This window comes from Abrus precatorius, unplaced genomic scaffold (assembly GCF_003935025.1).
Source record: "Abrus precatorius isolate BTA unplaced genomic scaffold, Abrus_2018 Scaffold10, whole genome shotgun sequence".
Taxonomy (NCBI): domain Eukaryota; kingdom Viridiplantae; phylum Streptophyta; class Magnoliopsida; order Fabales; family Fabaceae; genus Abrus; species Abrus precatorius.
In genome coordinates, this window is record NW_020874292.1 from 3,891,032 (window position 1) to 3,918,881 (window position 27,850).

A 27,850-nucleotide genomic window follows, 5' to 3' on the forward strand; every position below is an offset into this window, starting at 1 on the left:
CCTTTCGGGTAGCATCTTCCCTTCCACCACCACCACTTCCTTCACCGCATTAGATCCTCTTTCTACTAAAGCCTTTCCTCCTCACAACACTACTTCATCTCTCTCTCCCTTTTACCCCTAATTCTATTCCATCTTTCAAAGTGCCATTCACTTCAACCTCAACAACCTTGTTGCTGGAATGTCAAATATAGGTATCCAATTAATGATGAACATGATTTGTCAAAATAATACAAATACTAGCCTAAATTTTTTTAGCAAATTTTACCTTTTATCAATAAAATTCAAAAAATTAATATAATATGTTATAATAGATTAACCTTAAACATTAGTTCGTATCAAAAGGGATCCCTTTAAACTCTAAAACACAAGACAAATTACTTTTTTAAGGGTAAATTAGTAGTTTTGTTTCATATATAAAAAATAAAGTTAAACTATATATTTAATTTCCTTACTTAAAAAAAACACTTACGTTTTTGTCTTTATTGTTATTGATAGTAGTATCTAACATAAGTATTTTTGTGACTCTATAAATCATTAATAACAAATTAAAAATACTTTGGAGTAGGAATTGTTTTTATCTGAATAGATAATCTTATGAAATAATACTTGGAGTTATCTAAACTTAATCATTGTATGTTATAATATTAAAATTTTCTGACTAATTTAATATCTTTGATGATGGTTATTTATTGTGCTATAGAAAAGTTATTATCTATAACATTTTAGAAATATCTTTATCTATAAGCATAGCCCGTAATATGTGGCATGTTTTTAACGCATTACTTTTATTTTATTTTATTCCCATAGGCCCAAACCCAAATCTAGCTTTGGTTATTTCTTAATCCCCGCTCCATCACATCTTTACTTCTCATTAAATTCACTTTTTAAAATTTTAAACATTTTTTATTATTTAGTTGAATTGATCCACTAATTCATCGTAAACAAGAGCTTAATTCATTTTTGGAAAAATAGCTCAATCAATCCCATTTTAGTTTTAGTAGGTTGGTAACAAGATAGAATTGGATAAGTCAACCTACTTTATTAACACTACTTCGTGTTATGTTAGTAAAATACTCAATTGGATGTAAAAGATGCAAAGTATATGACAGGCAAAGAAAGGACGTTTGTTATCCATAGACAACACCTTTAATAAGCATATATTTCCTTTTCGTACAAGGTATCTCAAATTCTGCCGTAGATCAATTTCTGGTTTTAGGTGTTCCTATTCTCTAATTTGAACCTAACACTTCATCCATTTCCTCTTACTTATCCTCAAATCCTGATTTGTATTCATCATTAGAACTAAATATACTCCCATAATTCCAAACACTATTGGACTTTCTTGATCTAGCGAACTTAAACCTCTAGTTATCTTCAAGATTGTTTGCTCCCACCTTTTTGTTCTAAACTTGAATACCATATTCAACATCATCATAGTTATAGCGGTTCTAAAATACAATTGTACATTATTAATTTCTCCTTTTACAACACTTACATGTATAACAATTAAATCGTTATTTTAAGTTTTTTCAAATTGTTAAGAAAGAATTTTTCGGCAATAGGAAGACTTTGGTTGTTTCTCCTATTTTAGATTTCAGAATTCAAAATGCTAATCATCCTGATTTGGTGAAGGGAAAAATTAAGTAAAAAGGGTTTTGATGTTAATTTGGTTGTTGTTTATTTGGATTACTCGAATTCATGAAAACGGTATATTTTTTAATGAAAAGTAGCTGGATTTAGTAAGGTTAACGAACTTAACTCAGGGTATTGTCGAAATTTCTTTAGAAATAGAGAGATGATTTCCATTTTCCAGTGATGTATTAATCTATTATAGTGCATGAACGCTCCTACATCGATTGAAATTGTTGAAATTTTTATATTATGGGTTAGAACATTAATTAATTACCTCCGTACTCCTTCAAATGAAATTAATTTTTTACTAATGAGAAAAGAGCAAAATACCTAAAATTTCTAATCTCATCACAATTCATATGATGCTGTAGGTATTCATATCTAGTCATGATCTTGCAATATTAGTTATGATTCTAACCATTGTCTAGTCACTATCTTCGTAGATCGCGATTAAAAATTTACGATCCTTAATCGTATAACTTTATCAAGAAAAATACGCTTACCCACCTTTAACTTATACGTGTTTTAGCTTGGCATTTATATAAAGGTAAAAAAAAATCATATCGTGATTGCATGCGTTATTGACTAAATCTCCCATAAAATGACTATTATTATTGTTTATTTCTGAACGAAGGAGTTACCTTTCATGGAAATATGAAGGTAAAACAATCATTTCGTGATTACGTTTAATGACTAAATCTCGTACCAGCTAACCATTACTATTGTTTATTCTGAAGCAAGAGTTACCATTATTGGGAGGATGAATACCAGAATAAAATAACAAAGTATAGTTAACAGATAATTATTTTCTTAAAAGAATTATTGTAATTCAATTTTTGGTTATATATTAAATATTTTATTAAAAGAAAAAAAAATTACTTTATTAATCAGTATTTTTAAAATATTAGTTAAACAGTCAAAAATATTTTTTTTATTGTTCCTAAATAAATTACTTTTAATTTCTAAATTAATATTCTCAAGCCATCGCACGCGGGAATCAAGGGATAAATATTATTTTAGCTAGAAAGAGAAATATTTTATTTAAAAAATATAAAAATATGATCACTTTAATATTTTTTTGCAAATGTATTATTATCTATCTTGAAAAAAAATCTTCAACTTGGGAGTGTGGATTTATTTAGGAACGACACTGAAAAAAGAAGAGAGGCAAACATACAATAATTACGCTCTCCATGATTAGATATTTGCGGCGAATTGCGCTTCTGAGTGGCTTCCGTCCCTTTCATGTTTGTTAATATTTTGTCCCCTGTCGCAACATCGTTAATTCGTCATCGGAATTTTTGACACGAAGCCCTTCCAATACTATCTTCTCATGTTTAACGTCACTCTTTACCAACACAGATTTTTCATGATCAGAGATGTTCCTTAATAATTAGTATACGATTTTTATTAAAATTTATGTGAAAATTTATTAAAAATAAAAATTTGCATTAATTAACAAATATATTTTTATAATTTCTTAACTAGCGTCTTTAACTATTAATTAAAAAAATATTAATATTATTAAAATATTTTTACTGAAAGAGTAAAAGTAGTTATTAAGGTAATTAGTTGATATAAAATATTTTTAAAATAATAATGATTTTATTATAATAGTTAAATGAGAAACTTATTCTTAAATAGGATAGTATTTTATGTGTAAAAAAGTATTCATAAAAGGAAGAGATTGCATAATCAGAGTCTCTGCATGCACACTGGATCAGCTCCCGACTGTGAAAGGTCCTTGGAATGAGCTTTTACAACTATAGTCTATGCTATAATAATAATAATTAATATTTATCACCATAATAAGGGAGCGACTCTGTCTATGGACTTCCCTGTATTGGGAGGGGCTTGAAAAGCTTGAAGTAATAGGAAAACAATAAAAGTGAACCAAAATAAGTTAAAAAACTGTGTAGAAAATAGACATGGATATCTACACCGTCTCTGCCCCTTGTGTACGTTATACCAATTTTACACGTAAATTGATCATGGATCGCACAGCTAAACAGAGAGATAGAGATTGAGGCACACAGTACATCTTCCATCAAATTAAACTTGGCAACTCTCTCTCTCCGGATCCCCTGTTTTCTTCTTGTCGTTGAGCTCTGTTTGGTCTTCAACAACTTGGTCCTGTTTCTTCTCAGGTTCAGGTTGTTCATCTTCCTTCTCTTCTTTCTTCCCCCCAATTTCGATGTCTCCAACCCCTTGTTCATTCTCGTCTGTCACACTTGGAACCACGTTTTCATCATTGTTGATATCACCTTTGTGTTCTGGGAGCTTCTCATCCTTTACGGGCTTCTTGTTTCTGTACATTGCGTAGAGAACCATCTGAACGATTCCAAACGTTAACCCCACAACGTTCGGGAGCTGTCCAGAGACAAAAACACATAACACTGTCATATATATGCATTATCCATAACGACAAAATAGTAGGTACGGGAAACACGCACACAATATGGCTCTTGCCAGATTGTGAGATATCGTGCATGAACTTGGAAGACTTACCGTGACATAGATATCCTTCAGAGAAATCCCGTATAAGAGCCACATAATTGCGCTAACCAAGAGGAGGAGTGAAAGAGGAAAAGGAAGGAACTCTACGCTTTTGGTGCGAATAACCACCCTCTGAAAATTTTATTAAAAAAATTAACCATGCATGCATGATTAGTCTATAGGCAGAAAATATTAAAATATTTGACAACCAGGAGATTATTTTAATAACATAGGGAATGAGAAATTTAAAATAAGTAGGAAAGTTCGTTCTAGATAGTGATTAAATGAGTTACTTACAATAATGCTTAAAGGTGCGGCGAAAACACTAGTGGCAAAGACAACGCAAATCCAACCAAGAAGCTTGACACGGCCTTCTCCTTTTGCCAGGAGGTGGGTTAGGAGGACAATCGTGCAAAATCCCCCAAAATTTAACAAGACAATCATCCTCAGGGTCGACATCTGAAAGTTCAATAACAGTTTCAAATGATGTTATAACAAGTCATCTATTACTAATGAGAGACACAAAGTGAGTAAAGTTATGATTTTATGTAATTAATCCTAGTCCAAGTATACTTATTAATTATGTACTTACCCTAGCTTTCTTGGGGCAGTAAGTGATAAATATGGCAAGGTAAATTGTCTCTATCACACAACCAAATGCATTGATTGTGATAAGAAGCGTTTCTCCGGTCTTCACATAGGCATAAAAAATCCAAAGCATTGCACTGAAGAGTGCAGCTACATACGGAATTGATTGGAACCCTTCGGTTGATTTCTTCTTACAAACTCTATAAAATGTCGGTCTGCAAATTCACGTGCATGTGTGTATATTTTTATTTTGATTAGTAAGATGTCTCAAGATTAATCATAGTTTAAAATTCACTAATACGCATTAAAAGTAGACTGAGAGAACGTTTCGACTTACAGTGGTGCCAGAAAGCACACGAAGGAGGCAATGTTGCCTGCAACATTCACAAGAAAATAAGGAAGAAAGTCACATCTTCTGTAACCTTAATAGGAGGATATAAATATGTAGTAACGAAAAATATATATCTAAGAAGAAAACGTAAATAAATTTTCAGTGTGTATCGATACCTAGAACACCAAAGATGAAGGTTATAGGACTGTGGGACATGGTTTTGGAATCTCTATGACACACTCTCTCTGTCTCTCTCTGATTTTCCCTTGTGTTAAGGGAGAGAAGGAAGGTCAGAAGGAAAACTTGCAATTGCTCAATTCCTGTCTCACACCTTTGCCCCGAGTATAGAGCCCTATATATAAGGGTGTGGTTGGTTCATGCACGAGGGAGTGGGGATGGACAGGTTTGCATGGACATTATATTATGAAACTATGAATGATTGTTTTCCAACACATTGCTTTGAAAGCCACATAAAAAAACTATGAATGGTTTTTTGGAAAAAGGAAAAAAGAAAAAAAATGTCTTATCTTATATTATTTAAGGTCTTTTTGTTTGTATTTCAAAAATAATTTTTTAATGAATATATTTAAAAAGTTTATAATAATTATGTAAATTTTTCAAGGTACAAAAAAATTAAAAAGGTTGGTTTGATCATTCCTAAAAAATATTTTAAAAAATTTATAATATGAGAAACTTATTTATCTAAAAATATTAGAAAAATATGGACCCTTAATGTTGTATTACTTCAATATAACATTAAAAGTGTTCTTAAAATGAGAAATAATAATGATGAATCTACATAACTAAAGTAGTAAATGAGAAATAACAATGATCGATACGATGATTGCCACCTCAATATATTATTATTGTAAGCGTAGGTGCAGTGTCGTTTACAATTAATAGTAGGGCCACCCTTTTACTTAATACCGCTTACGTACCTAAAATGTTTTCTTTCTTTTCACAGCATCAAAGACCTCCTTCTTCTTCCTCACGTGACATATCTCCATTATTTGCATTTCTTCATCACTCGAAACATTCTTTTTTGGACATTTTTCGACGAATCCAAATTTATGTTATTTTATTTATTCATTTATTATTAAAATAGTGCTAATAAAAAAAGAATATGCTTCTCTTTATTTTGTAATAAATTTTTTATTCAATAATATTTCATTTTAGAGATAAAAATGAAAACATTAAAAAGATATATAATAAATAAATAAATCTCCTTTTTATCAGTAATAATCTCCCTTTTAATTTATATTATTGTGATACTTCAATGTACACCAGGCCGCCAAACACCCCTGCCCGAATCAACCGCACTACCATCAAAAGCAAACCCTATTAGGTCACCAAAATTTCATGCTTTAGAGATGAAAACAGGACACGTGTGAAAACTGAGATTATAGTCATGCACTATTGCTTTTACATGTTTGTGACACTTTTTTTTTTATTTGCTTACTGAATGGTTTGTGATTCATATATATAATACATATCTTGATCAAAATGAAGAGTGTTATTGCGCTCTATCTCATATAGCTTTTGACTGTCACGCGTGAACAGTGGAATTCAAAGTCCTCTTGATGATTAAACCAAGTGGCACTCTCTGATCCGATGACAGTTATATGTATCTAACAATTTGATAAATTTATAGGGGAAACTCACTTGCTTTGCAGCTGGTTTGTTCGACAGTACAAAACGTAAAGTGTCCCGAAGAATATAAAATTTCGAAGAGGAAAAAAGTGAGATTATTTTTAAAGAAGGAAAGAAGTGATGAGATATTTTTTAAAGGGTATCATAGTGCATGTTGTTAGTGACATTTTATGAAATTGAAAATAATGATAATTAATTAGAGATATAAATATTATAAAAACAATATAACACTTAATGTCAACTTTTAAGATTGATTTAAATATTTAAAAAATTAATTAAAAATAAAAAATATTTATTATACTTTTTATTTTTTAATGTAATAAATATTTTTTTTCAATGCCAAACTATCAATTTTAGATGTTTAGAATCAATTTCAAAGGATGATATTAATAAAATTGTATTTTTATTTATATAATAATGATACTTTTAAAGAAATAGTATTTTGTTTTAAATATAAACACTTAATTAATAAGTCACTGAAAGAAATTACTTGACCTGATTTATTTTTTAAAATAAATAAATTCAACAGTAATCTCTTAATTAATAGTTTTATTTATTTTTAGCACATGATTAACCCTTAGACAAGAAAAGCTTGAGCCAACTTATATCCTTAATAAAATTATTAGTGAAGCAAATTAGTCTTAAAATTGATAACGCAAACAGAAAAAAAAGAATAAAGCATGTCACACATTTATAATCTTAAGAAAATAACTAATCAATTAATTAAATTTATTTAACAATTATATTTAGTTGATTAATAATTTTTACAGTGAATGAATTAAGTGTATAGTCTTATTTTTATTTTTAGCATGTATCTCATGGTACACGTTAACAGAACTACTTGAATATATCATTTAAATATTGTGATTGGTGATGACTAACTTTAGTAGGTTTAATAATTGGACTCCGTAGTGGTGGGTGCAGAGTCTTAAAATATGAGGCACAACAAGGTGGATAACATTTTAAGATTTTGTTAATCTATCCGCATTAATATTAATTAACTGAATGATTTTCATCTGTTAATTATTTTTTATTGTTACCTTCGGTTCTTAGAATGATTAATATAAGTATTTTAAAGTCATAAATTTTTAATAAAAAAACACATTTATTATATTGAAGATAAAAATTATTATTTTTATAAACTGAAATTTAATCTTAATAATAAAAGTTGACAATTTCCTAAATTTTTATATGATTTAATTTATAACAGCCTTTGCATTGATTTTTTTTTCAAAAAAATGTTTATAAATTTTTAGAAAATCATATTTTTTGATACTTCTGAAAAAATAAATACAAAAGTTTTTTCATCATTAAATCGTATAAATATTTAAAATGATTTTTTTTTTATAAATAACCCTGTGATTAGCATTAATTATATATGTTTCACCATGAATTTCATTGATTTACAGTATAGTTTAAAATTAATGGTTAACGACATTGGTTAAAGAATTAATGTTTAACATTAATTTCATTTTAATAATATTTTTAAATTTCCTAGAAGTATTTCTTAAAAGCTTTCAAATATTTACCTTAAAATTATAGAAGTGAGATATTTTGAACTGTTTAACGACAAGAGTCCACGCTTCGGGATTGCTGTTGGTTTACTGAACGTGTGATTATTACTTTTTGAGAAGTTCTAAATTCATTTTTAATATCAATTATTTATATATTTTTATCATCAAAGTAGTTGTAAAATTATTATATATTTTTAAAGAAAGAATTGATATAAGAAAATAATGAAAGAAACTGATGACAAATTAAACTTTTAAAAGAATAATCAAATATTAACTATTGGAGGAAAAATTGGGGCAGTACATTTGATAAAATGATTATAAAATTTGCCTTTTGATAACGGTTTGAGTATGTATTCATAAGATTTGTAAAACTCTAATAGAAAAAGAAATTAGACACACATAGAGCAATCTAATTGTATAGGTAGAGGGAAAATCAGAAAAGCTTTAGACGAATTCGTTAAGAGTAATTTAGAAGTTAAAACTTGGTCTATATCGACATAATTTAAAATAGAATATTACTGCATTGTTTGGTTTATATAGAGGAGCCCCATTTAGTAAAAAGAAGTTTAATTAGTTGTTATTATATTTAGATAAAAGTTGAAAAACATATTTTTATGCTAATTTTTAAAAAACCTTATTTTATAAAGTTTTAAAAATGATACTATTTTAAAATATCCCATTTTTATAAATTTTAAAATCTTTTTTACTAAAACTTTTCATGCATGGTAACTATAATATTAATTAATAGTGGCTATGGCTATGGTGTCTGAGAGCCATGAAGCAATTATGGATTAACAGTGGCTATGGCTCAGCTGGCTTCCACAGCGTCTCGAACTAACCCCACTTTTGAACGTTGTCAAAGTTGAATGGTTTTAGCCACACTTTTTGAGGAGAAAGTGCGTTTAATTAGAATTATGTTACAGCCACAAGGAAGGCTCCGTCTAATAATGATAAAGGGTGGGTGTGCTTATGTTAAATGTGTTCCATGGGGTTTGTTTTAAAGAACAAATATGAGACGTCAAATTTTATGTTTTGTTGATTATGGACAATCGTGGGATTGCTTCATATTCAAGTGCATGCATGTGTTCTAATTCGTACGGAAATTTTCATTCTTGACGCCAACTACTTCCTACGTGTTTATTTCCAACCATTTATAATCTTAATTTTAATTAAAAAAAAATTTTAAATGATGAAATATTCTTTATTTAAATACTTTTTTCAGTAAATTTTAAATTAAATTTTTTTATTAAAACGTAAAGAAAGCTTAATTTGTTTTTCAATTTTGTTCAAATAGCCGTTTGAGCTTCAAAATCCCGTTTCGTTCATAGAAATGAAAACAATATGAGTAAAATGTACGTCTTCCAACCAATCATGCACTATGGATGATTTGGCAAAATAACAGCTAAAGAAAAAGAGTTTCGTAGGGTCCTTATTTTTCTAGGTGGTACATTACCTGACGAAATTAATTATAATTAAAAATCATACGTGTATATACTCATGTGGCTGAAACTGCACAGGTGGTATGCATCATTTTTTTTCCATCACTCGCCATATATGATTGATTGATTTTTAAACTAAATAATAATAGCTGTGTTGTGTGGCTTAGAAAGCCAAGAGCCTTGTCTTGCATGATTTTTGTGGAGTTCTTTTTGTGTGGCTGGTCGTAGGAGTGTGTACGTGGAGGGACACCTGGAATAAGCTGGAAATTACTGAAAAGGGGTCAGCATAGGGTGACTTGATTGAATTGAACATTGACCAATGCCATAATGCTAGCTAATCGAACTCTCGTCATCTCTCTTACACCGTGCATGTTTTTGGAGTTGAAATTGCAGAATGCGACGCTCCAGAATCTGAATCAATGCAAAATTAGCTATATTATTTTTGGATACTTGTCCACCTGTGGAGACAGCTTGGCATACTCTAGATAGATATGCATGGCAAATGGCAACCAGAACCATATATCTCTCTCTCATTTCTCCTATTTTTTTTCACTTTCATATGTAAATGTAAAGTACATCTTTGTTTTCCTTTCTTTTGTTAAACTCGATCATTTTTTCTCAAATAATCTTTTTAAGAGTAAGTAATTCTTCATGGAAAATTATTCTTTTATAAATATGTATGAAGAGACTGCCTAGCTAGCGCTTGTCTGAATTGTGAGGAAATAATAAGAAAAAAAGTCAATTACATAAAAAAAGGATTGTCTCCCTTTTTTTTTAATTCAAAAATTATAAGTAATTAACTAAATCGGTAGAAACTAGAAAGAATGCTTATCTTTTCTTTTCCTTCTCTATTTTCTCTTTTTGTTTTCAAAGGCAATAAGAAAATTATTAGTTTTATCGTTTTTTTTTTCACATTTTTTATGCATCTAGAGTGACAATAATCAGGTGAAGCTCTTTTTAGAATGGTAATTCCAAATTAAACTCTTAATAATATAGATAAAATTTGCTTAAAATTTACAATCTCCTATAAGATGAACCGCTATTTTAACTCTAACAGCACGCGTGATTACCTTCGGTGATATATAAATTCTAGAAGACTCATAGTGGGGGCAAAGCACACAGTGCAATAATTTTAATTTTAGTTAAAGATGATCTGAATTTTCTGATTTCACCTTCATTACAAATTAATTAACGTTATAACTAATATTATAATCCAACCGATTGCTATATGGGTGGGCCATTGTAGTTGTCGCAGGTCCAAAAAGAATCTTTATATCATTCATAAGTTTCGTTTAATTTATTATATTTTTGTAGTTTAGGTTATAAAATTAACTTTTGATAGAACTTTTATTATTATTATTTTTGGATTTCTTGTCCTATTTCAAAATAAACTCACAGTAAATGTATCAATTCTCAATCTTGTCATAAATTATTTGGTATAATATCTTGTTTAATTTTATTTATCAGCATATTCATTTGAAGTTAATTAACGACATTAAATTGTTAATTATGGAAATTTTTATCAAAAGTGAAATGTCAGAATGATCTAATTATATATTATTTAATTAATATTTTATAGTTCAAAAGATATATAATAATAATAAAGTGACGTCTGCCGCGTTACATTATATAGATTACCACCCTCAAAAGCCAAATATTTACTAGAGAAGGCAGCAGCTATTGCTGTCTTTTGACTTAATCATTGAAATAATGTCAAAGATCTGATTGGTCTTTCAAAACGAAGAAAGAGTTGGGGGGGTTTAAATCAGCTGATAATTTTGGGTTGGGGGGTAGATGTTGATTACTATTATTATTAAGATGGCAGTTGTGAGAGAGTAACATGAAAAATGATGATTTAGAATCTATCTCCGTTTCCACAATGATGGGAGGTGGACCCACGACGCAGTGTACAAGCTGAGAGAAATTGACATCAAGCTCATCTAAACGTCAACCATGCAAATGCTTTTCATACAATAAATTAATTGCATTTCCCTCTTTCGCTTGTCAATCATATATATATACATATATGACTGCAATGGGACGTTAAATCAATATTTAACACAGAAAAATGGGATAAGGCTTACAAGTATTGTTAAGCCATTATTTAAGTAATCAAGATTAACAAGATTTCTTCTAAAAAATATTATTAATACACTTTCATCATAATTTTTATATGAAAAAATAGATTTAACTGTACTTTTAGTCTTTATATTTTAATTCACGTATAATTTTAGTTTTTATTTTTTATATTTCATTTAGTATTTTTATTTAAAAATTTTATAATTTACTTATACTAATTTATATAAAGGAATAATATGTCATACTTTCAATATATATTTTTTTGTTAAATATTGAATAAAATTTTAAAGTGAGAAACTTAATTTAAATAATTAAAAAATTAAAAGAACTAAATATAATAATCGTACATTGGAAAAAAAATAAAATTACACATAAATTAAAACAAAGGTACAACTAAATTAAATTTTTGTTTATTAATTGCTGAATTAATATCTTTAAATCACTCATTAACACAACCATAAGTATAATTCTTCTCAACATAATATATCATCGGTGACACTTCAATATCATGAAATAATCGGAAGCCACCTGGACCAAATACATGGTGCCGCATCGCAATTCCTAAGATCAACGACATGAACCAGCATCTATATTCTCGTATATACAATCAATAGAATGTCTGCTAGCCAAGTCAAGGTAATTGTAAAACAAAACCTCACTGCTAATTAAAGAGTATCCACTCAGATTCAACTAATAGATTATTCTAGACACTAGGTATACAGTAGGTAGTGTTCATTATTACTAAAATTGCCGAGATGGAGATAGAGCACCATAGGAAGAATAATGAGGTTTTGTTAAGTACCATATTATGGAGTAAATAGGGTTAGCTTGGTGCCTTTTAAGTGAGTAAATGTAGGGTTGTTGGAGGAAGAGTGTTGGTAGCATTAATACCAAAAATGTGAGGCTATGAAATAGATTACTTTGGCAGCAGGTTAAGGCAATTTACTATCACCGCTAATTCTTCTTCCACTTGAAACCGATGCATTAAGGGCAATGCAATGTGACACATATTTTTGGATCTTAGCTACTACATAACAAGATCGCCGGCAGCAATTGTGGACTCTTTAAGTTCTTGCACATAGCCTCTGCTTAATGGAAGCTTTCTAACAGTCTTATTCAGAGGGAACTAATAAATGCATGCCCCTTTGAACCTGTCATGCCATGTGCACATTGATGAATCTTATCTTGTACCAGACGAGGCTACGGCAACAAATCTATATTGAAAGCAAAAGATAATAGATATTAACGACCAATACAACCAAATCCAAACGGCATACAGTCATGCATGCGTGGCAAGGTTAGCCTTGAAATTTCAGAGCGAAAATATTCAATGGGAGTGACTATTCAGTTCCGGCATAGTAATGGCAAACTATGAATCGAGACACTTTCAGAATTTCTTTCTGAATTGTTGTTTTCTTCAATCTGATATATAGGTAGCAACCGTGATTATATATAACAATATCTCAATTTTTTATTTTCCATTCGTTCATATATAATTATATGTTATAGATCCATTGCAGAAAATAGGAAGAAAATGTATGTGCATGGCGTTTGTAGGTTTTCTCCTTTTGGTCAACTGGGTTTATAGGTTGCGATTCCAAAATTTTGCCTTTTGGGGGGGGGGGGGGGGGGGTGGGTGGGGGTTGGAGATGTCTAACATTTCTTTTTTTATGGTCCAAATTGTTGATTCACTCAGTAAGCCCATTCAAATTGGGCCATCTCTTCCTCGCTCTCTTGGGATTTACCTGCTCAGTGCTCAAGCTGGCCTCATTCTATTCAACCCTGTTGGCCCAAACATCCAAAACATCAACTAAAATAATTAAATTAAATTAAATTCGGGACCCAGGAAACTGAAATTAAATTGGCTAAAAAATGATAATAATATGATTTAATTTGCACCAATATCCTTGGATTTTAATAATTATTTCCAACACATATTTATAATTTTATTAAAATATGCATGCAGAAGATAAAATTGGATTTAGAAAAAAACAATCAACAAAGAGTGATTACAATTTTTTTAAGATTAGAAATTAATGTAGTACCCTAAAAGTAAGTTTCTGTAAGTTTTTTTCTTTAAAATATTGTAAGAGGTTAAACAGATTTATACCAGTAAAAAGTTAGTTCCAAAAATTTGAATTTTTCTCAGTTTTAGCATGAACACAATGGTCAAGTTAAAATTTATTTAAGCAAAAATGTCAAGAAGTACATAAAATTTACTTAAACTAATTAAATTTATTTAAGTAAAACTAATTAAATTCACTTAAGCAAATTTATTGCAAGCGAACGTGTCAATCCCTGATTATGTGGCAGTGGCACTTGTTGACTAGTAGTAACCAATATGTTTTGTCACATATTTTATTTCATTTTGATGTTGTTATACCGTTTTAAGAAAAATTTACAAAATTTTTATTGTTTCTTTTGTCCACTTCAATAAATTATTTGAAAATTATACTATTTTGGTATTTTATATAATTTTTGTCAACAAAAGTCAAAAACTCGAATTATACTATGTGTTGTTACCTTTTTTAATGATGAGAAAAAGCATTTTTGGAGATTTTGGAAGTGGAAAAATGTCGAAGTTTGAAACTTTTGGTGTTTGCTTTGGCCATTCAATTTTGTTTCAGACAAGGGGTTCTTAGTTGAAGCAGAAAATTTGGGTGGTGAACCTATTGATGTTATTCCTAAGGAGTTTGGAGTGAGAACATTGGCTTAGGAATATGCAGTGGTGCTTTCACTATTTTAGGGGATGTTCTCTTCTTTGCTAATTATAAGAATAAGAGATTGTACAAGTAATCGATTGGATCCGAATTCTTAGCTGCAATAATACATACTTGATTTACTTTAAATAAGGTTTCAAAATTGAACTTTATACATGAACAAAATTATTGTTAAGAAAGCTAACTCATTGTATTGTAATTTTTTTTATTCAAATAGAATGATCTCATTTGAACTGCATGTGAAAAATATTCGAGGCCCTGGACAAAATGAAAAACAAACAAATTCATTCAAAAATATGTAGCAACAAAAAAATTACACAATTTATTACTAAAACTGGAATTTATAGAAGAAAGGAAAAAAAGAGGACAAAAGTTAATGGTAGTTAAGGATTTGATTAACAAATAAAACTTAAGTTTGACTTAATCATTGTATTTCGAATTATGATATATAACATTAATTTGATTAGGAATAATTAAATATCTAGCATTTTTTTTAAAAATGTATATAATTAATTTTATTTAAATAATTACCTTAGTACGGTTACATAAAATATATATATATATATATATATAATGAGTAAATTAAAAATGATAAAGAACACTAACTCAAATATGTAATACTGGAAAATTAATATGTACATATAATTAATCTTAAATAAAATATTTTAATTCAATTTGATTTGTTTTCATAATATTGAAAATAGAATATGAATTTATAAATCAAATGTTTTAATTCAATTTGATTTGTTTTCATAACATTGAAAATAGAATATGACATTCATAAATTCTCTTTTAATGACATTCATAATTGTTTTGAGTCATTCAAGGAAAGTTCCAGCTAGAGACCTACAGGTTAGGGCAACCACAGCCTAATGTATGACATATGACTAGGTAAAATACATTATTTGAAGTCCACTTAAGTACATTAATTTGTCTATAACACAAACATTTCATATGGCTCAAGGGTGAACTTCATTATATCAAGTACCTTATTATTTCATTAATATTATTCTGTTAGGTAAAATACTGATTTAACCATTGGAATTCCTTTGAAAATACTCCCACACCTTCTTCACTCAGCTTATTAGCTCAAAAGAAACAACCATATATTTCTCAGGAAGTCATTTGGGCCTGTCAACCTTTGGGAACCTTGAAGTGATACCAATTCATTAACATTTAAGAACAAAACAGTTTTTTTTATTATTATAATTTATTTAAAATTAATAAAAAAATATGATTGTTATGTTATACTAATAATTAATAAAAAAAAATATAATGAATGTATGACTACATAAATTAATAAATATATATATAAATTAGTAAAAAATTAGAAAAGGTATAAAATATATACTTTTATTTAATTATTTTATACTTTTTCCTTTCGAATTTATATAAATTAATGATATATTACATATTTATTATTATTATTTAATTCTTAAATGAAATTTTAGTGCAAAAAAAATGAATTTCAATAATGTTAAACTCATCTAAAACGTATTTACGCACACTCCTAATTCTAACATATTCTTTTTCTATTAGAAAATTTTCCCTTGTTTACGTTTAGGACCCTAAATTTTTCTACCCTGCATGATTTTTTGTGGATTTTTTTATTTTTATTTTATAAACTTAATCACATGAAAATTGTATAGATTAAATGAATGAACATTAAGGATATGTTTTGATATTTCGATTTGTTTAAGGACTGCGTATTCCGATCCAAAAACCAAACTCAAGATACTTTTAGTTATCTATTCATTTTTCTTGCAAGGGTGAAGGGTGAGAGGCAAATCCAAAGATTCAATATGCCTTTCAACTTGCATTTCCATGATACTCCCTACGTTTAAAAAATAGGAAGTCACTCTCACTTTCCCACATTCTGCCACCCTCCATGTTAAGAATTTGAGCATATTCAATGATTAGAGGAATTCATTCTCTATTAGGATTATCTTGTAATTGCAGTTGAATATTAGAGTTGTCACTTACTGCATCAAATTGCTATTAATAAAGTTCTTCTGATATCACTGGGTAGGCTTTCTATTTTATATGTTGTCATTTTATTGGTACACACACATTGACTTTGGCGTTAAATTTCTCTGCAAGTTATAAAATTGACTTTGCCTCCTCGCTGGAACAACTTCTTCATCGCCACTCTCATCAATTGAAGTAAATCGAGTGGGCTTTTGGACTGAGAAAGCTCACGAGATCACCATCTACAAAAGAATATCATATTCCATTAATAAAGTTGTAATTTTTCTTTATAAACGTTTAACTTTTTAATTTATCTTATAATTTTTTACTCAGTAAAAAAAATTTATCAATAAAAATAATAAAATTATAAATAAAAATGCTCAAGAAATTCACCGAAGATTTGGCTATAGAACAGAGTCTCTCCTAAGAATATCATGAACTTCTATAAAAAAGAGAAAAAAAGAAATGAAAGGTAAATCTAACTTCAAACTTAGAGAAACTTACTTCAAATCCCTTAAAATGGACAGAATCACAAATCTAGAGAGAAATCTAAGTTTAAGAAAGTTTAATATGAGTGAAAATGGTGATATATGACCTTGGAACCTTTGAGAAGTGAAAATCATTTTTATCTATCTACTTAAAACAAGAAATAAGACTTGAAATGATCGACGCTAAATTAAAAGAAAATTTGGTCATTTTCTACTATTCTTTTTCTTTATTTCTTTTTTATAGATCTCCCTTCTTGATCTTTCTCTAATACTATTCTTCTATAAACTTTGCTTTTTGTTTTCAAATTGTTGGTTCCTCCTATACTTATTTTTTTTTTAAAAAAAAAATCTCCTTTCTTTTCTAGGTTCTATTCTCCTCAATTTTTCTTTCTCTTTGAAAAGAAAAAATATTCTCCCTTTCTCTTCTAGATCCTCCTTTTCATAAATTCTTCTCCCTTTTTTTTTTTCCGATGCTGATGCTTCCCTTTTTTCTTGTTTTGCTAGAAACAAAACAAAATATTTGATACACTTCTTGTTTCATGTATAAAGGAAATGTCCTTGATGCTATTTTCCAATCAACAAATGTTTAATTTCTTTATTGAAAGACAAATTTGTTTTATTCTAAATTTGTAAAGACCAAACTTTTTATTTTAAATATAAAAACTTTTAAACTAAAAAGAGGTATAGAAAATAAAATAAAATAAAAAATAAATATTCACATTAAGACTGGTAAATAACTCACTTTTTTTAAATTAATAAATTTTAATGAATTTCATATGAGTCTTATAAAGAAAAAGTATCAGAAGTTGATATTTACTAAGAAGATTATTGACATGCCTTTGTCCCTTCTTGTTATCAACTCTTCAAATTTTTTAGGAGACAATTAAAAGTTCTTTAAATTTTGATATTGTGACAAAATAAGTCGTGAGAGTATGAGATTTAAGTATTGAGGGTGTATCATCCATTCCTTCACCATTTTTAGCATAAACTTTTCTTCATTTATCATCATTGATCCTAGAACTATAATGTTGATTAATTGTGTCTTCTAAAAATTTAAAATAATTTTTTTATTGTCTATATTTATGACTTAACCTATATCAAAAACTACATCCTTAATGAGTACTCTATAGATTGGAATTTAGTGTTTATACATAGACATGTAAATTTTATATGACTTTGTTACACGCTTAAAATATGAGTCTAAAAATTTATATCTCTAAATTTTTTAACAAGAATTAAATGTGTAAATTAGTCAAATTTAATATAATATGAAAATTTAACATTGCATATCTATTTACCGTTGTTGTAAAAGTTACTCACGTATAATTTTACTAAAATTATTTATACTTAAATTTTATTCTAAATTAATTACTAATAATTATTGAAATGACAACAGTTTTCTGTTTTAAAGTATTAATTGATCGGCGGTTCAACAACGATGCTGGATCTGCGACATCATTGGATAGGGTCAAATCTAATAAGTCACATTATTTGCGAGAGGTAGGAAAGTCAACTAATTAACCTACCAAACCAAACTCAACACAACCATTGCTTTGTGCTGTTGCAATAAACAGTTTTCAAATTTTTAAGAAAAAAATAGGTGAGAGAATAATTTGCCTTTCCCTCCATTCAACGTGGTAATTATCGTGATTGAATCTTCGCATACAAATCAGAAGTAATGTATGCAGCGCCGCCTCCGGCGCCGGCGATCTCGGACGGCGGCGTTGCCGGAGATCCCGCTGGTCCTTCGCTGGTCAGAACATACCGCACCTGGAAAGGCAATAATGTAAGCTAACATCACACAAGTGTTCTTATAGCTCAAGCTTAAGTACCCCTCTAGAGTTTCTTCCGCCGGTGTTCAATTCTCAATTGATCCATTTTTCAATAAAAGGTTTCCATTAAAAATTATAATATTTAATTTTATAAATATATTGAATCTTGTGATATCTTCGGATTTCTAATAAAAGCTTAGCTTACTGTATATGTATATAGGTTTCTAATACTTGCTTGACCTTTGTTACATTTTGGAAAAACAATAATTTTATACATGCAAGGATAGAACTTGAGTTCCAGGAGAAGAATTTCTATATTCGGATGATATTAGATCATGTTTAATGATTCAATGCATTTGTTGAGTAAAGTTTATGCTCTGTTATCATTACTTAAACCTTTGTGTTTTGAATTTGTGGCTGTTCTATTTTTTCAGGAATTTTTTCTTCAGGGGAGGCTTATATTTGGACCTGATGGGAAATCTATATTTTTGACAATCTTTCTTATCGTTGCCCCTGTTGCTGCTTTCACTGCTTTTGTGGCTGTGAATTTGTTGGATGATTTTCCTTATCACTCGGGATATTCAATATTGATCGTAGTTATTGTTCACACAATGTTTGTAAGTCACTTTTGTTCTAAAGTACATAGTCTCGTTCATTAATTGATGATACAAATATGTGTTTAATATGCTCAGTAGTTGCTCTTGACCCCCTGATATTATGTTCTAGTAGTATGGCTTTCTAAATAAGCCATACAATACAAGAAAGTTACCTGAACCCCAAAATTAGTTTTCATTCAAAAAATTGGGCCATTTTTTTCATACTAAAACGTACAGAATTGAGCTTAATAACAACTGTGGATTCATTTTTAAATGTGTATGAATCCACGTTTACTCCAATGCTATTAGTTGTAACTTCTACGTTGGATCCATGTTTACGAGTCTTATAACATGAATCCAAAGCAGAAGCTTTCAAAGAAAGATGTAGATTACTTTTTGAATACCACTATTCAAGTCTGTTACAGCACAATGCTTCTCATTCAAGTCTTGAAACGTATTCTCAGGTTCTGATCACACTTCTACTGACCTCAGGAAGAGATCCTGGCATAGTGCCTCGCAATGCTTATCCTCCAATGCTAGATGAAAGTGATGGGAGTTTCCATATCAACAATGAACAAAACCCACGGCAACATTTGCCACGAGCAAAGGAAATAATTGTGAATGGAGTATCTGTGAAGATAAAATATTGTGACACCTGCATGCTGTATAGACCTCCCCGCTGTTCTCATTGTTCAGTGTGTGATAACTGTGTGGAACGATTTGATCATCACTGCCCATGGGTGGGTCAGTGCATTGGATTGGTAATGGCCTAATGTTCATCCTTTCATATAGAATCAGCAGTACTATATATCTCAATTTCTAAGTGATGTGATGATATTTCAAAGGCACCATCTTAGGGTCTTTTCCTTATCAGCATCATATTATGATTTAGAATAACAATTTCTGTGATTTCCTTTAAATTGGTTATATGTTTTTTGTTTTACAATACAACTATCATGTTCTTGAGTCTTGACAATTGCGAAATCCCCAAACAAACAATGTTAGAGTGATATTTAAACTCTCAATTTACTGTGATCAAATAGTATGCACTAGGCGGGCATGTCAGAATTATTATTGAAAATTGGTATGCACTAGGTAGGAATTCTAGTGCAGACTATACTACACGTAGATATCTTTAGTACTTGAAGGCAGAAATTGTAGAATGTTGTTGTCCGTTGATGGAAGGCATTAATTAGTCCTAAAATTACACATAATTTACACACAGAAATTGGTACAGAACTAGGAATAGAAACGGTTCATATATTATAGAACCATAGCTTAAACTCTATGTTCAGTGTCTCTATTTAAATTCCTACTATCGGTCTGTTTGATGATCATTTCTTGAATATATTTTTTTCCAGCGTATAAAAAAAAAGGAAATGCAGGAAGGATTCTTTGCATGTATTTTGGTATTTTCTGCTTTCGTACTCAAATATCACATCTAATTCTAAGGGTACAAGAACAAGGACAAACAACTAATAATACATAATTATATTTTTAGTATACATGATCATAAAGGTGCTAAGTCATAATTTCTTTGACTCTTTGCTTATATGTACATTCATGGCAGCGAAATTACCGGTTCTACTACATGTTCGTTTTCTCTGCAACACTTCTTTGCTTCTATATTCATGGATTTTGCTGGGTCTACATTGCGAAGATCATGGACTCACATGAAGTATCAATTTGGAAAGCAATGATCAAAACTCCTGCTTCCATTGCACTCATAATATACAGCTTCATTTCAGTTTGGTTTGTTGGTGGCCTCACTGTTTTCCATACATATCTAATCAGCACAAATCAGGTTTGAACTCCATTTAACTCAGTCCCTTAACCTTTGATGTAACTTCTACTATTTTTAAGGTGTTTTCAATCATCCCCTCCGTCCTACATTTGGAAACTTTGATATAATACAGACAGCTATATATGATGTTAGGAATATTTCATTTATGAAACTCTTATTTGATTTATTACACGTGTTAATGAATTATGACAGTTCCTTTTGTTTTATGTGCAGTCTACATATGAAAATTTTAGATACAGGTACGACGAACAAGTCAACCCTTATGACAAAGGGATAGTTAAGAACTTCAAAGAAATATTCTGCTCTGCCATTCCACCATCCAAGAACAACTTCAGGTCTAAGATTCCACTTCCAAAGGAAATATCAGATTCATCTAGAAGAAGGGTTGTTGAATCCCTGAGCCCTATGGTGAGAAAAACAGAAGATGATATAGAACTAGGGGTGCCAGTTTACAATGAGGTTGAGGAGGAAAGTGACTATAAAGATGAATTTAGCAATGATGAGGAACTTGGCAAGGGTAGTGAGATAAGTGACATGTCCGTGGATTTAAGTAGGATACTTCACACGGAAGGGGGGCAGAGACAAGTTGCTTCAATTCTAAGGCACTCATTGTGGGAAAGGAGCAGCAGAAAGTGGGACGCAAGTCCTAAAGTTCAGGACAGGATCACCAGTGACAGTAGTGATGAGCCTAGTGGTGGCAACTAAACAAAAGCGGCTCCATAAATGTAAGAAATTCAAAGATGTAAATTAAAATGGATTTTCGAATGTGTGTGCTCATAGTAAATTTTTATTAGAAATTATAATATTTAACAGAATCCAATACATCGACAACATTAAATGATACAATTTTTAATTAAAAATTTGTTATTTATTAAATTTTTATTCTGTATCTTTGGACACATTAGAAAAAGTAAAATTAAAATTACAAAGTTGGTTGGGCAACAGGGAGGTAATGTTTGTGTTTTAATTTGGTTAAATCTCAGATGTTTTTGGACCTTGCTTTATTGATTGATTGTTAGACATTGGATTTTTTTGGGGTTACTGTGGTGATATAGTTCTCGAAAGTGGAACTTGTGTACAGCAGAAGAATAGAAATTGTGGAAAGTGATCCTTCCAACATGTGCATTAAACTCTTTTTTCTCTTACTTTTCTTTTGCTTTCTCCTTTTATTATTATATTCCTTCGAGAAATTCATTGATCGGACGATTTGATATCAAGATTGCTTGCAAGTTTGGGGTGTAGTTAATTTATTTTATTTTATATTTTTAATTTTAGAAGAAAAGCAGCAGGATAAACCGTATTGCATTTATATAGATTCAATTTCTCTAACGATGAAGAGGTTAATCCAGATGACTATGATCTACTTCTGTGAGACCGACAAGGAAGAGCTAGTGAAAGGTACATACGTAAGCAAAAATAATTCAAATTGCCTTATATGAAAATAGAAACCAAATTAAGCTTTTAGGCTTATTTGTTGATAGTATAACATTTGCTGAGAATTGTCATTTTCGATATTTGAATTTTATGATAACTAATAAACTAATCCAATATACAACTATCAATGAGGAAAGCTAAAAAGCGACTAATTTTTTAACGCAGTCACATTTTTAAAAACACATTATCGTAATATAATATCTGAAGATGATCTTGTCCAACATAAGTCAAGTAATATTAAATTATGGTAGTTGTTATATCATTTGTAAATACAAGAACTTTTATAATTAAAAATATCACCAATTTTGTTGAATTTTATTTTGGTCACGTATTTGAATCGTGAATTAACTTATTTTTATTTAAAAATAAATTATAATAGATGCAGTTCACGAAAAAATTTATTAAATAATTCTAATAATGTAATCTAACTTTAGAAAAAAAAATACATAGTTAAAAAAAATCCAAGAAAAAAAATAAACAAAACAAATAACTGATCATTAAACAATCAAGAGAGGAATGATTAAAAATTAAGACTAAAAGTTTATTAAAAATTAGAATATTTAAAGTTATCAATGCACTTTTTTTTGTAAATTTGAATATATATTTTTGTATATTGATTTTTACCATTGCCCGCTAAAGGCGATGATTAGCAAAACTGTTGACAATTAAAGGACTGCTAACAAAGTTTTAATTGCCTCAAACATTGGTGCAAAATTGCAAGTGGCAACTTCTGGACAAATGTTTTCAGGAATTTACCTTTGTTTGCTTGGTGTAAAAAAATAAAAATCGAATGTGTTTATTACGGGAAAGGTTCGGTTTTGAGGCATGGTAAATTCATCAATTGGAACGTTTGAAACCACTGAACTTAATCTAAATTTAAACTATGTATTCGACTCATTCCTTAATATTTAGAAAAATTGTTAAATATATTTAATTGTAACCTATAATACAAAATTGACTCTATACCATCATATAGTAACTGTGTAATAAGATATTAGCCTTTTAATTGTATGACCAATGCATAAAGACCTCTTCTGTGTTCAGGTTATGCATGCATGCATTCCATCAAGAACAAAATTTGAATGCTAAACCTGTTGCCAAGCTTTTTTTTTTTTTTTTTTTGTTGTTGTCACGCATCCATCATTGAGTCACTTTGCAAGAATCTTGGGCACTTAACGGAGTTTAGGTTTTGAGGGATGCTAGTAATACACTCTAATATACAATTTATTATTGACTAAAATTTATTAAAAATTAAAAAATATAAAAAAAACATTAATTTAAGAGTAAAAAAAGTAAGATCTGCATATTTTTTTAATTTATTAGACATTACTCTCAATGCAAAAATTAATTGCTAACATCTAATGCATCTTGTGTTGCATGCATATTTAATAAAAAAAATGTTGATTTTATTTTGTTAGTCATGTTATATTTTGTCAATTGAGTAACAAACAAACAAAAATATTTTTAGTACAATTTTTCAAATAAAATTAAAATTGTGTTATCTTTAATATTGACCTTAAAACTATAATCTTAAGGATAGAATTTAAGCCTATTATTATAAGTATTTTTTGTGTTGTTTTTTAATTAAAATTAAAATTAAAGTTTTACTTAATAATCTGCATATAATTCTTATTAAAGAACAACATTAGAAGTACCTATAAGGCTGCACTTAAATTTTGCCAATTTTAATTAGATAATAACACCAAAAGCACTTAAGATACATTATTTTTGTTTTGTTTCAACAATCCTTTGAATCACATAGAGCATGCCTCATTAATTATGGATGACAAATGTTAGGAACACTTTTTTTAACACAATCTTTCAAACACTATTATTTGCTGAAATTTATTGAAATTCAAAAAATTATGAGTTTCACTGTTACATGAATTCCACTTAAAATTTTATAATAAATTTTAATCATTAACAAAGTATGTTAAAAAAACATTATCACTTCTCATTATAAGAGTCATGCCACAGATTTGGCAAAAAATCCAGATAAGGGAAGTTTGATTATGGTGATTGTAGTCCACTGTCAACTCCATACCACATGTTGATATACATACAAGTCATAAATTATAATTGCATTTGTGCCATGCTACAAATTATGGAAGGTCTTCCGTGTTAGTCTCCAAGCCAAACGTTTGATCTCCACATCGCACTTAGCTAACATGGTTATATAATAACAAGCTCTACAATGAAAGTCAGAACCGCCGCTTCACAATTATCCAGATTTAGGTCCAAGTTTTTACCAGTTAATAACAGAATCTTCCAATTGGCTAATGCAATAGAATACCTATTCTTGAAAAGGGGGGGAAAATGCTACTATCCAAACGCTGGAAATGGATTGTGGAATTCATACAATTCTTCTTCCAAACTTCTTGTCCTTCTCCCTCTCCTCCTCCACCAGTGGAACTGTGTAATGATGTTCTCTTTGAAATCTTTCTACGCCTCCCCCCAGAAGTGCTCCCACGTTTTAGTACCCTCAACAAACAATCAAATGACATAATCAACAGCCCAGTGTTCCAAACAACATACTGGACACAGAAGCTTGGCCTCCCTCGCCTTTTTGGAATTGTGTATTATCAACGGAAGTTGATCAACCGAAGGCGCATTGCCTTAACCATCGAATATTGTTAATGGTTGGACAAGAATTTAAAAGTAACTGCATGTAGCAACATTTTGAAATGGAATATGCACTACGCCTCCAGTGGTGAACCTTGCTAAGATGACAACATACTGTAGAGCTATTAAGGAAACCCATTTTTTTTCCAAGATAAAAGGGAGAGAGAACATGTACAATAACATTTTTCGCAACATGAATAATCTGTTTTTGTTTGCACCACTGACAATTTTAAAATTGCAAACCACTTGCGATTCCAATAAGCTATAATCAGACACAACCCATAAGCTATGCATCATAGGCCCTAGGCTTTTCTTTTCCTCTAAATTTCAGGAATGACAAAAAGCAAACTAAAGATTTTCATATAACAGGTTCGGCAACAACAAATTAGTCTTAAAAAAGTCTGCTAAATAATAAGATTCCAATATTTATGACCAAGCAAAAGAGAAATTCAATATTAGATTTGTTAACTGAGAAAGCAAGTTGATAGCCTTTGAACTTCATTGCATATTCTGAAGCTTTTTCATGATAAGCATGCTCATCTCCATGTAACGCTGTGCACAGTTTGAAAGACAATTAGATTCACTGGAACTGAAACTATTCCCGGGAGTACCTGTGATACATTTGTCCCAGCATTCACTTGTTAGCTTTGACACCATTTCATTAATCATGGCTCTTTGTTGTTCTTCCTGCAATTGGAAGGCATGGTTAAGGTTATATTACTTAGATGGGGTATGGGCAAAAAATTTATTTATACCAAAACCACATAAAAGCCTAAAGAGAAGTGGATGCCTATTATAAGTGGTACATACAGGAATACCATTTTAAGCCTCCACAACCACAACAACTGACTGTGGTTAAACAGAAAAACTTAAGCATCATGTTATTTACCAAAACAGGATCTGAAGGAAGGATAGAAGCACAAAATTTTATCCAGAATATGGCTAGCATGTTTACACACACTACCTAATTTACAAACAAATATTATTTTGTCTATCACCCTTATCATCAGGGTTTTTCTTCTATATTTATTGTGTTCTGCGTTTGCTAAATTTTACAATTTGAACGGCAAATTAGATTTATAGCTATAATAACATAATCAACCTTCTTGCAATTCAAAACCTGTTTCAAGATTGAGATACCAAGGAAGACCACTCAGATTCAAAGTCTATGCCAGAAAACAAGCATAAACATATACTAACCACTCAGACAAGATTACACGTCAACGATTCCACTGAAACTAAATGCAAAATCAATTTAAAAATAAACAGAATAGTGTTATTTACTTAAATCAGAAAGGAAATACACATTTTCAAAGAAATAAACAGCGTAAAACAAGGTATACTAACACGAGGCTCCAAACTGAATCGAAACGAATAAAAGAACGGTATTTATCAGGCAACCAAAAGCAATCAGAAGAGAAGGAATGAAACTTACAGAGTAGAATTTCTGCATTTCAGCGGAATTAAGATCTGAAAGATCCATGGAGACTGGAGAGAGTTAGAAAGAGAAAAGTGAAGACTTCAACCAAATCTCAAAAAACCGAAAAGAGAAAACCCTAATGCCACAGTTCGTGGCGAAACGGAGTCACTATAGAAAACCTAACAAGCTAAAACCTTCTAAAACCCTTTTTTTTTTTTAATGGTTTTAGAAACCTAAAATGAGGTGATAGTAAGCAAACAGAGAGGAGGCATTAGTATTTTGAAGGCCCAATGCTAATTACTAAAGAAAAATGGCCCACCTTACCCACAGTCAATAGAAAGGGCCCAAGAGCTAAATAAAGGATGGCCATTCAAAAGTCGTGACAATTAAAAACAACGGCTACAAATTTGGGGTAAATAGTTGACCAAAAAAATTTTGGGGTGAACAGGAAGATTTGATTATTAGTCAGTACTTGTATATAAAATGAGAATTATTATTTTTAGAAAATAATTTCTTTTAATTTTTTTATTATGTCATATAGTTTTTCTTGTATTGAATATTGAATTTTTCATAATTTATTTTTAAATTTTTAAAAAAATTTATCTCTTTAATTTTCCCATTTAGTATAACATATTATTTATTATTAATAACAATAATGCTTATATTTTATTAAATTTAAAAATAGTTATATAACATATCCTTAAGTTTTTATTTTAAAAAAATATTAGTCTAATACTATCTCTGAGTGGACAAAAAATTCACAAATATATTTAAACCTATTACAAGTGCATGGAGCATTGTGTGTTGCAGGCTGAAATGCTTAACAAGTGTTAGATGAGGCATTCAGCCCAGTTAAGAAATTGATTGTTCGTGATCAATATCGTTCATTGTTAACTTTGGTCTTTCTATATCAAAAGCAGAACAATTTTCTTTAAATAATATAAGGGAAAAAATCAATGAAACTGTTTTATGATAAACTGATACTTTATTAAGCCATAACGAAGCACTCTTTTTTTATTAATTAAAACAAAGATTAGTTGAATAAAGATTGATAAGCACTAGATTCATTTCCTACAATGAATATAATCAAACGTTGGAATGAAAAATGTGGTATTTTCCCTAATAGATTATTAGAAATCAGAACATTCTTATAGGTTTGACTGCATTCTCAAAAATTGACGAGTTCTGAGATGAATTAACAGAATGGCGAAGTTTCTTATGCGTTAAGCATAAAATTGCCTTTTATGTTGTATTGGTAGTAGAAGATCATGCACGCATGATTAAATGGTAGGAAGGA

The 27,850-nt window shown here is 29.7% G+C and overlaps 3 protein-coding genes across 5 annotated transcripts; 1 reads left to right on the plus strand and 2 right to left on the minus strand.

Moving 5' to 3' along the window:
* Positions 1-3,271: 3,271 nt before the first annotated feature.
* LOC113866052 (bidirectional sugar transporter SWEET12-like) lies at positions 3,272-5,499 on the minus strand. The gene is made up of 6 exons (XM_027500944.1): positions 5,224-5,499; positions 5,054-5,090; positions 4,721-4,931; positions 4,426-4,587; positions 4,141-4,260; positions 3,272-4,002 (listed from the first exon to the last, which is right to left on the minus strand). The coding sequence occupies exons 1-6, from the start codon at positions 5,261-5,263 to the stop codon at positions 3,685-3,687; spliced, it is 888 nt and encodes a 295-aa protein (XP_027356745.1). The 5' UTR covers positions 5,264-5,499; the 3' UTR covers positions 3,272-3,684.
* A 12,968-nt stretch (positions 5,500-18,467) lies between these two features.
* Positions 18,468-22,551, plus strand: LOC113873930 (probable protein S-acyltransferase 7). 3 transcript variants are annotated; one of them, XM_027512272.1, is made up of 6 exons: positions 18,468-18,691; positions 19,112-19,294; positions 19,738-20,034; positions 20,844-21,077; positions 21,291-21,802; positions 22,356-22,551. In XM_027512272.1, the coding sequence occupies exons 1-5, from the start codon at positions 18,584-18,586 to the stop codon at positions 21,780-21,782; spliced, it is 1,314 nt and encodes a 437-aa protein (XP_027368073.1). In that variant the 5' UTR covers positions 18,468-18,583; the 3' UTR covers positions 21,783-21,802; positions 22,356-22,551. The 3 variants fall into 3 exon arrangements, with proteins under 3 accessions (XP_027368073.1, XP_027368072.1, XP_027368074.1); XM_027512271.1 differs by lacking the exon at positions 22,356-22,551 and having other exon boundaries at positions 21,291-22,016; XM_027512273.1 differs by lacking the exons at positions 20,844-21,077; positions 22,356-22,551 and having other exon boundaries at positions 21,291-21,872.
* A 1,897-nt stretch (positions 22,552-24,448) lies between these two features.
* LOC113852912 (mitochondrial import inner membrane translocase subunit TIM8) lies at positions 24,449-26,751 on the minus strand. The gene is made up of 2 exons (XM_027483311.1): positions 26,569-26,751; positions 24,449-25,820 (listed from the first exon to the last, which is right to left on the minus strand). The coding sequence occupies exons 1-2, from the start codon at positions 26,614-26,616 to the stop codon at positions 25,632-25,634; spliced, it is 237 nt and encodes a 78-aa protein (XP_027339112.1). The 5' UTR covers positions 26,617-26,751; the 3' UTR covers positions 24,449-25,631.
* Positions 26,752-27,850: the final 1,099 nt, after the last annotated feature.

Excerpts from the sequence above, each read along its gene's own strand:
- LOC113852912 (XM_027483311.1), bottom strand. The coding sequence starts at position 26,616 with ATGGATCTTTCAGATCTTAATTCCGCTGAAATGCAGAAATTCTACTCT. Across the intron at positions 25,821-26,568 it reads AAATGCAGAAATTCTACTCT|GAAGAACAACAAAGAGCCAT; the intron begins GTAAGTTTCATT and ends TTCCAATTGCAG.
- LOC113873930 (XM_027512272.1), top strand. The coding sequence starts at position 18,584 with ATGTATGCAGCGCCGCCTCCGGCGCCGGCGATCTCGGACGGCGGCGTT. Across the intron at positions 19,295-19,737 it reads TTATTGTTCACACAATGTTT|GTTCTGATCACACTTCTACT; the intron begins GTAAGTCACTTT and ends ACGTATTCTCAG. Across the intron at positions 21,078-21,290 it reads ATCTAATCAGCACAAATCAG|TCTACATATGAAAATTTTAG; the intron begins GTTTGAACTCCA and ends TTTTATGTGCAG.
- LOC113866052 (XM_027500944.1), bottom strand. The coding sequence starts at position 5,263 with ATGTCCCACAGTCCTATAACCTTCATCTTTGGTGTTCTAG. Across the intron at positions 5,091-5,223 it reads CTTCATCTTTGGTGTTCTAG|GCAACATTGCCTCCTTCGTG; the intron begins GTATCGATACAC and ends TGAATGTTGCAG. Across the intron at positions 4,588-4,720 it reads ACTGCCCCAAGAAAGCTAGG|ATGTCGACCCTGAGGATGAT; the intron begins GTAAGTACATAA and ends TTGAACTTTCAG.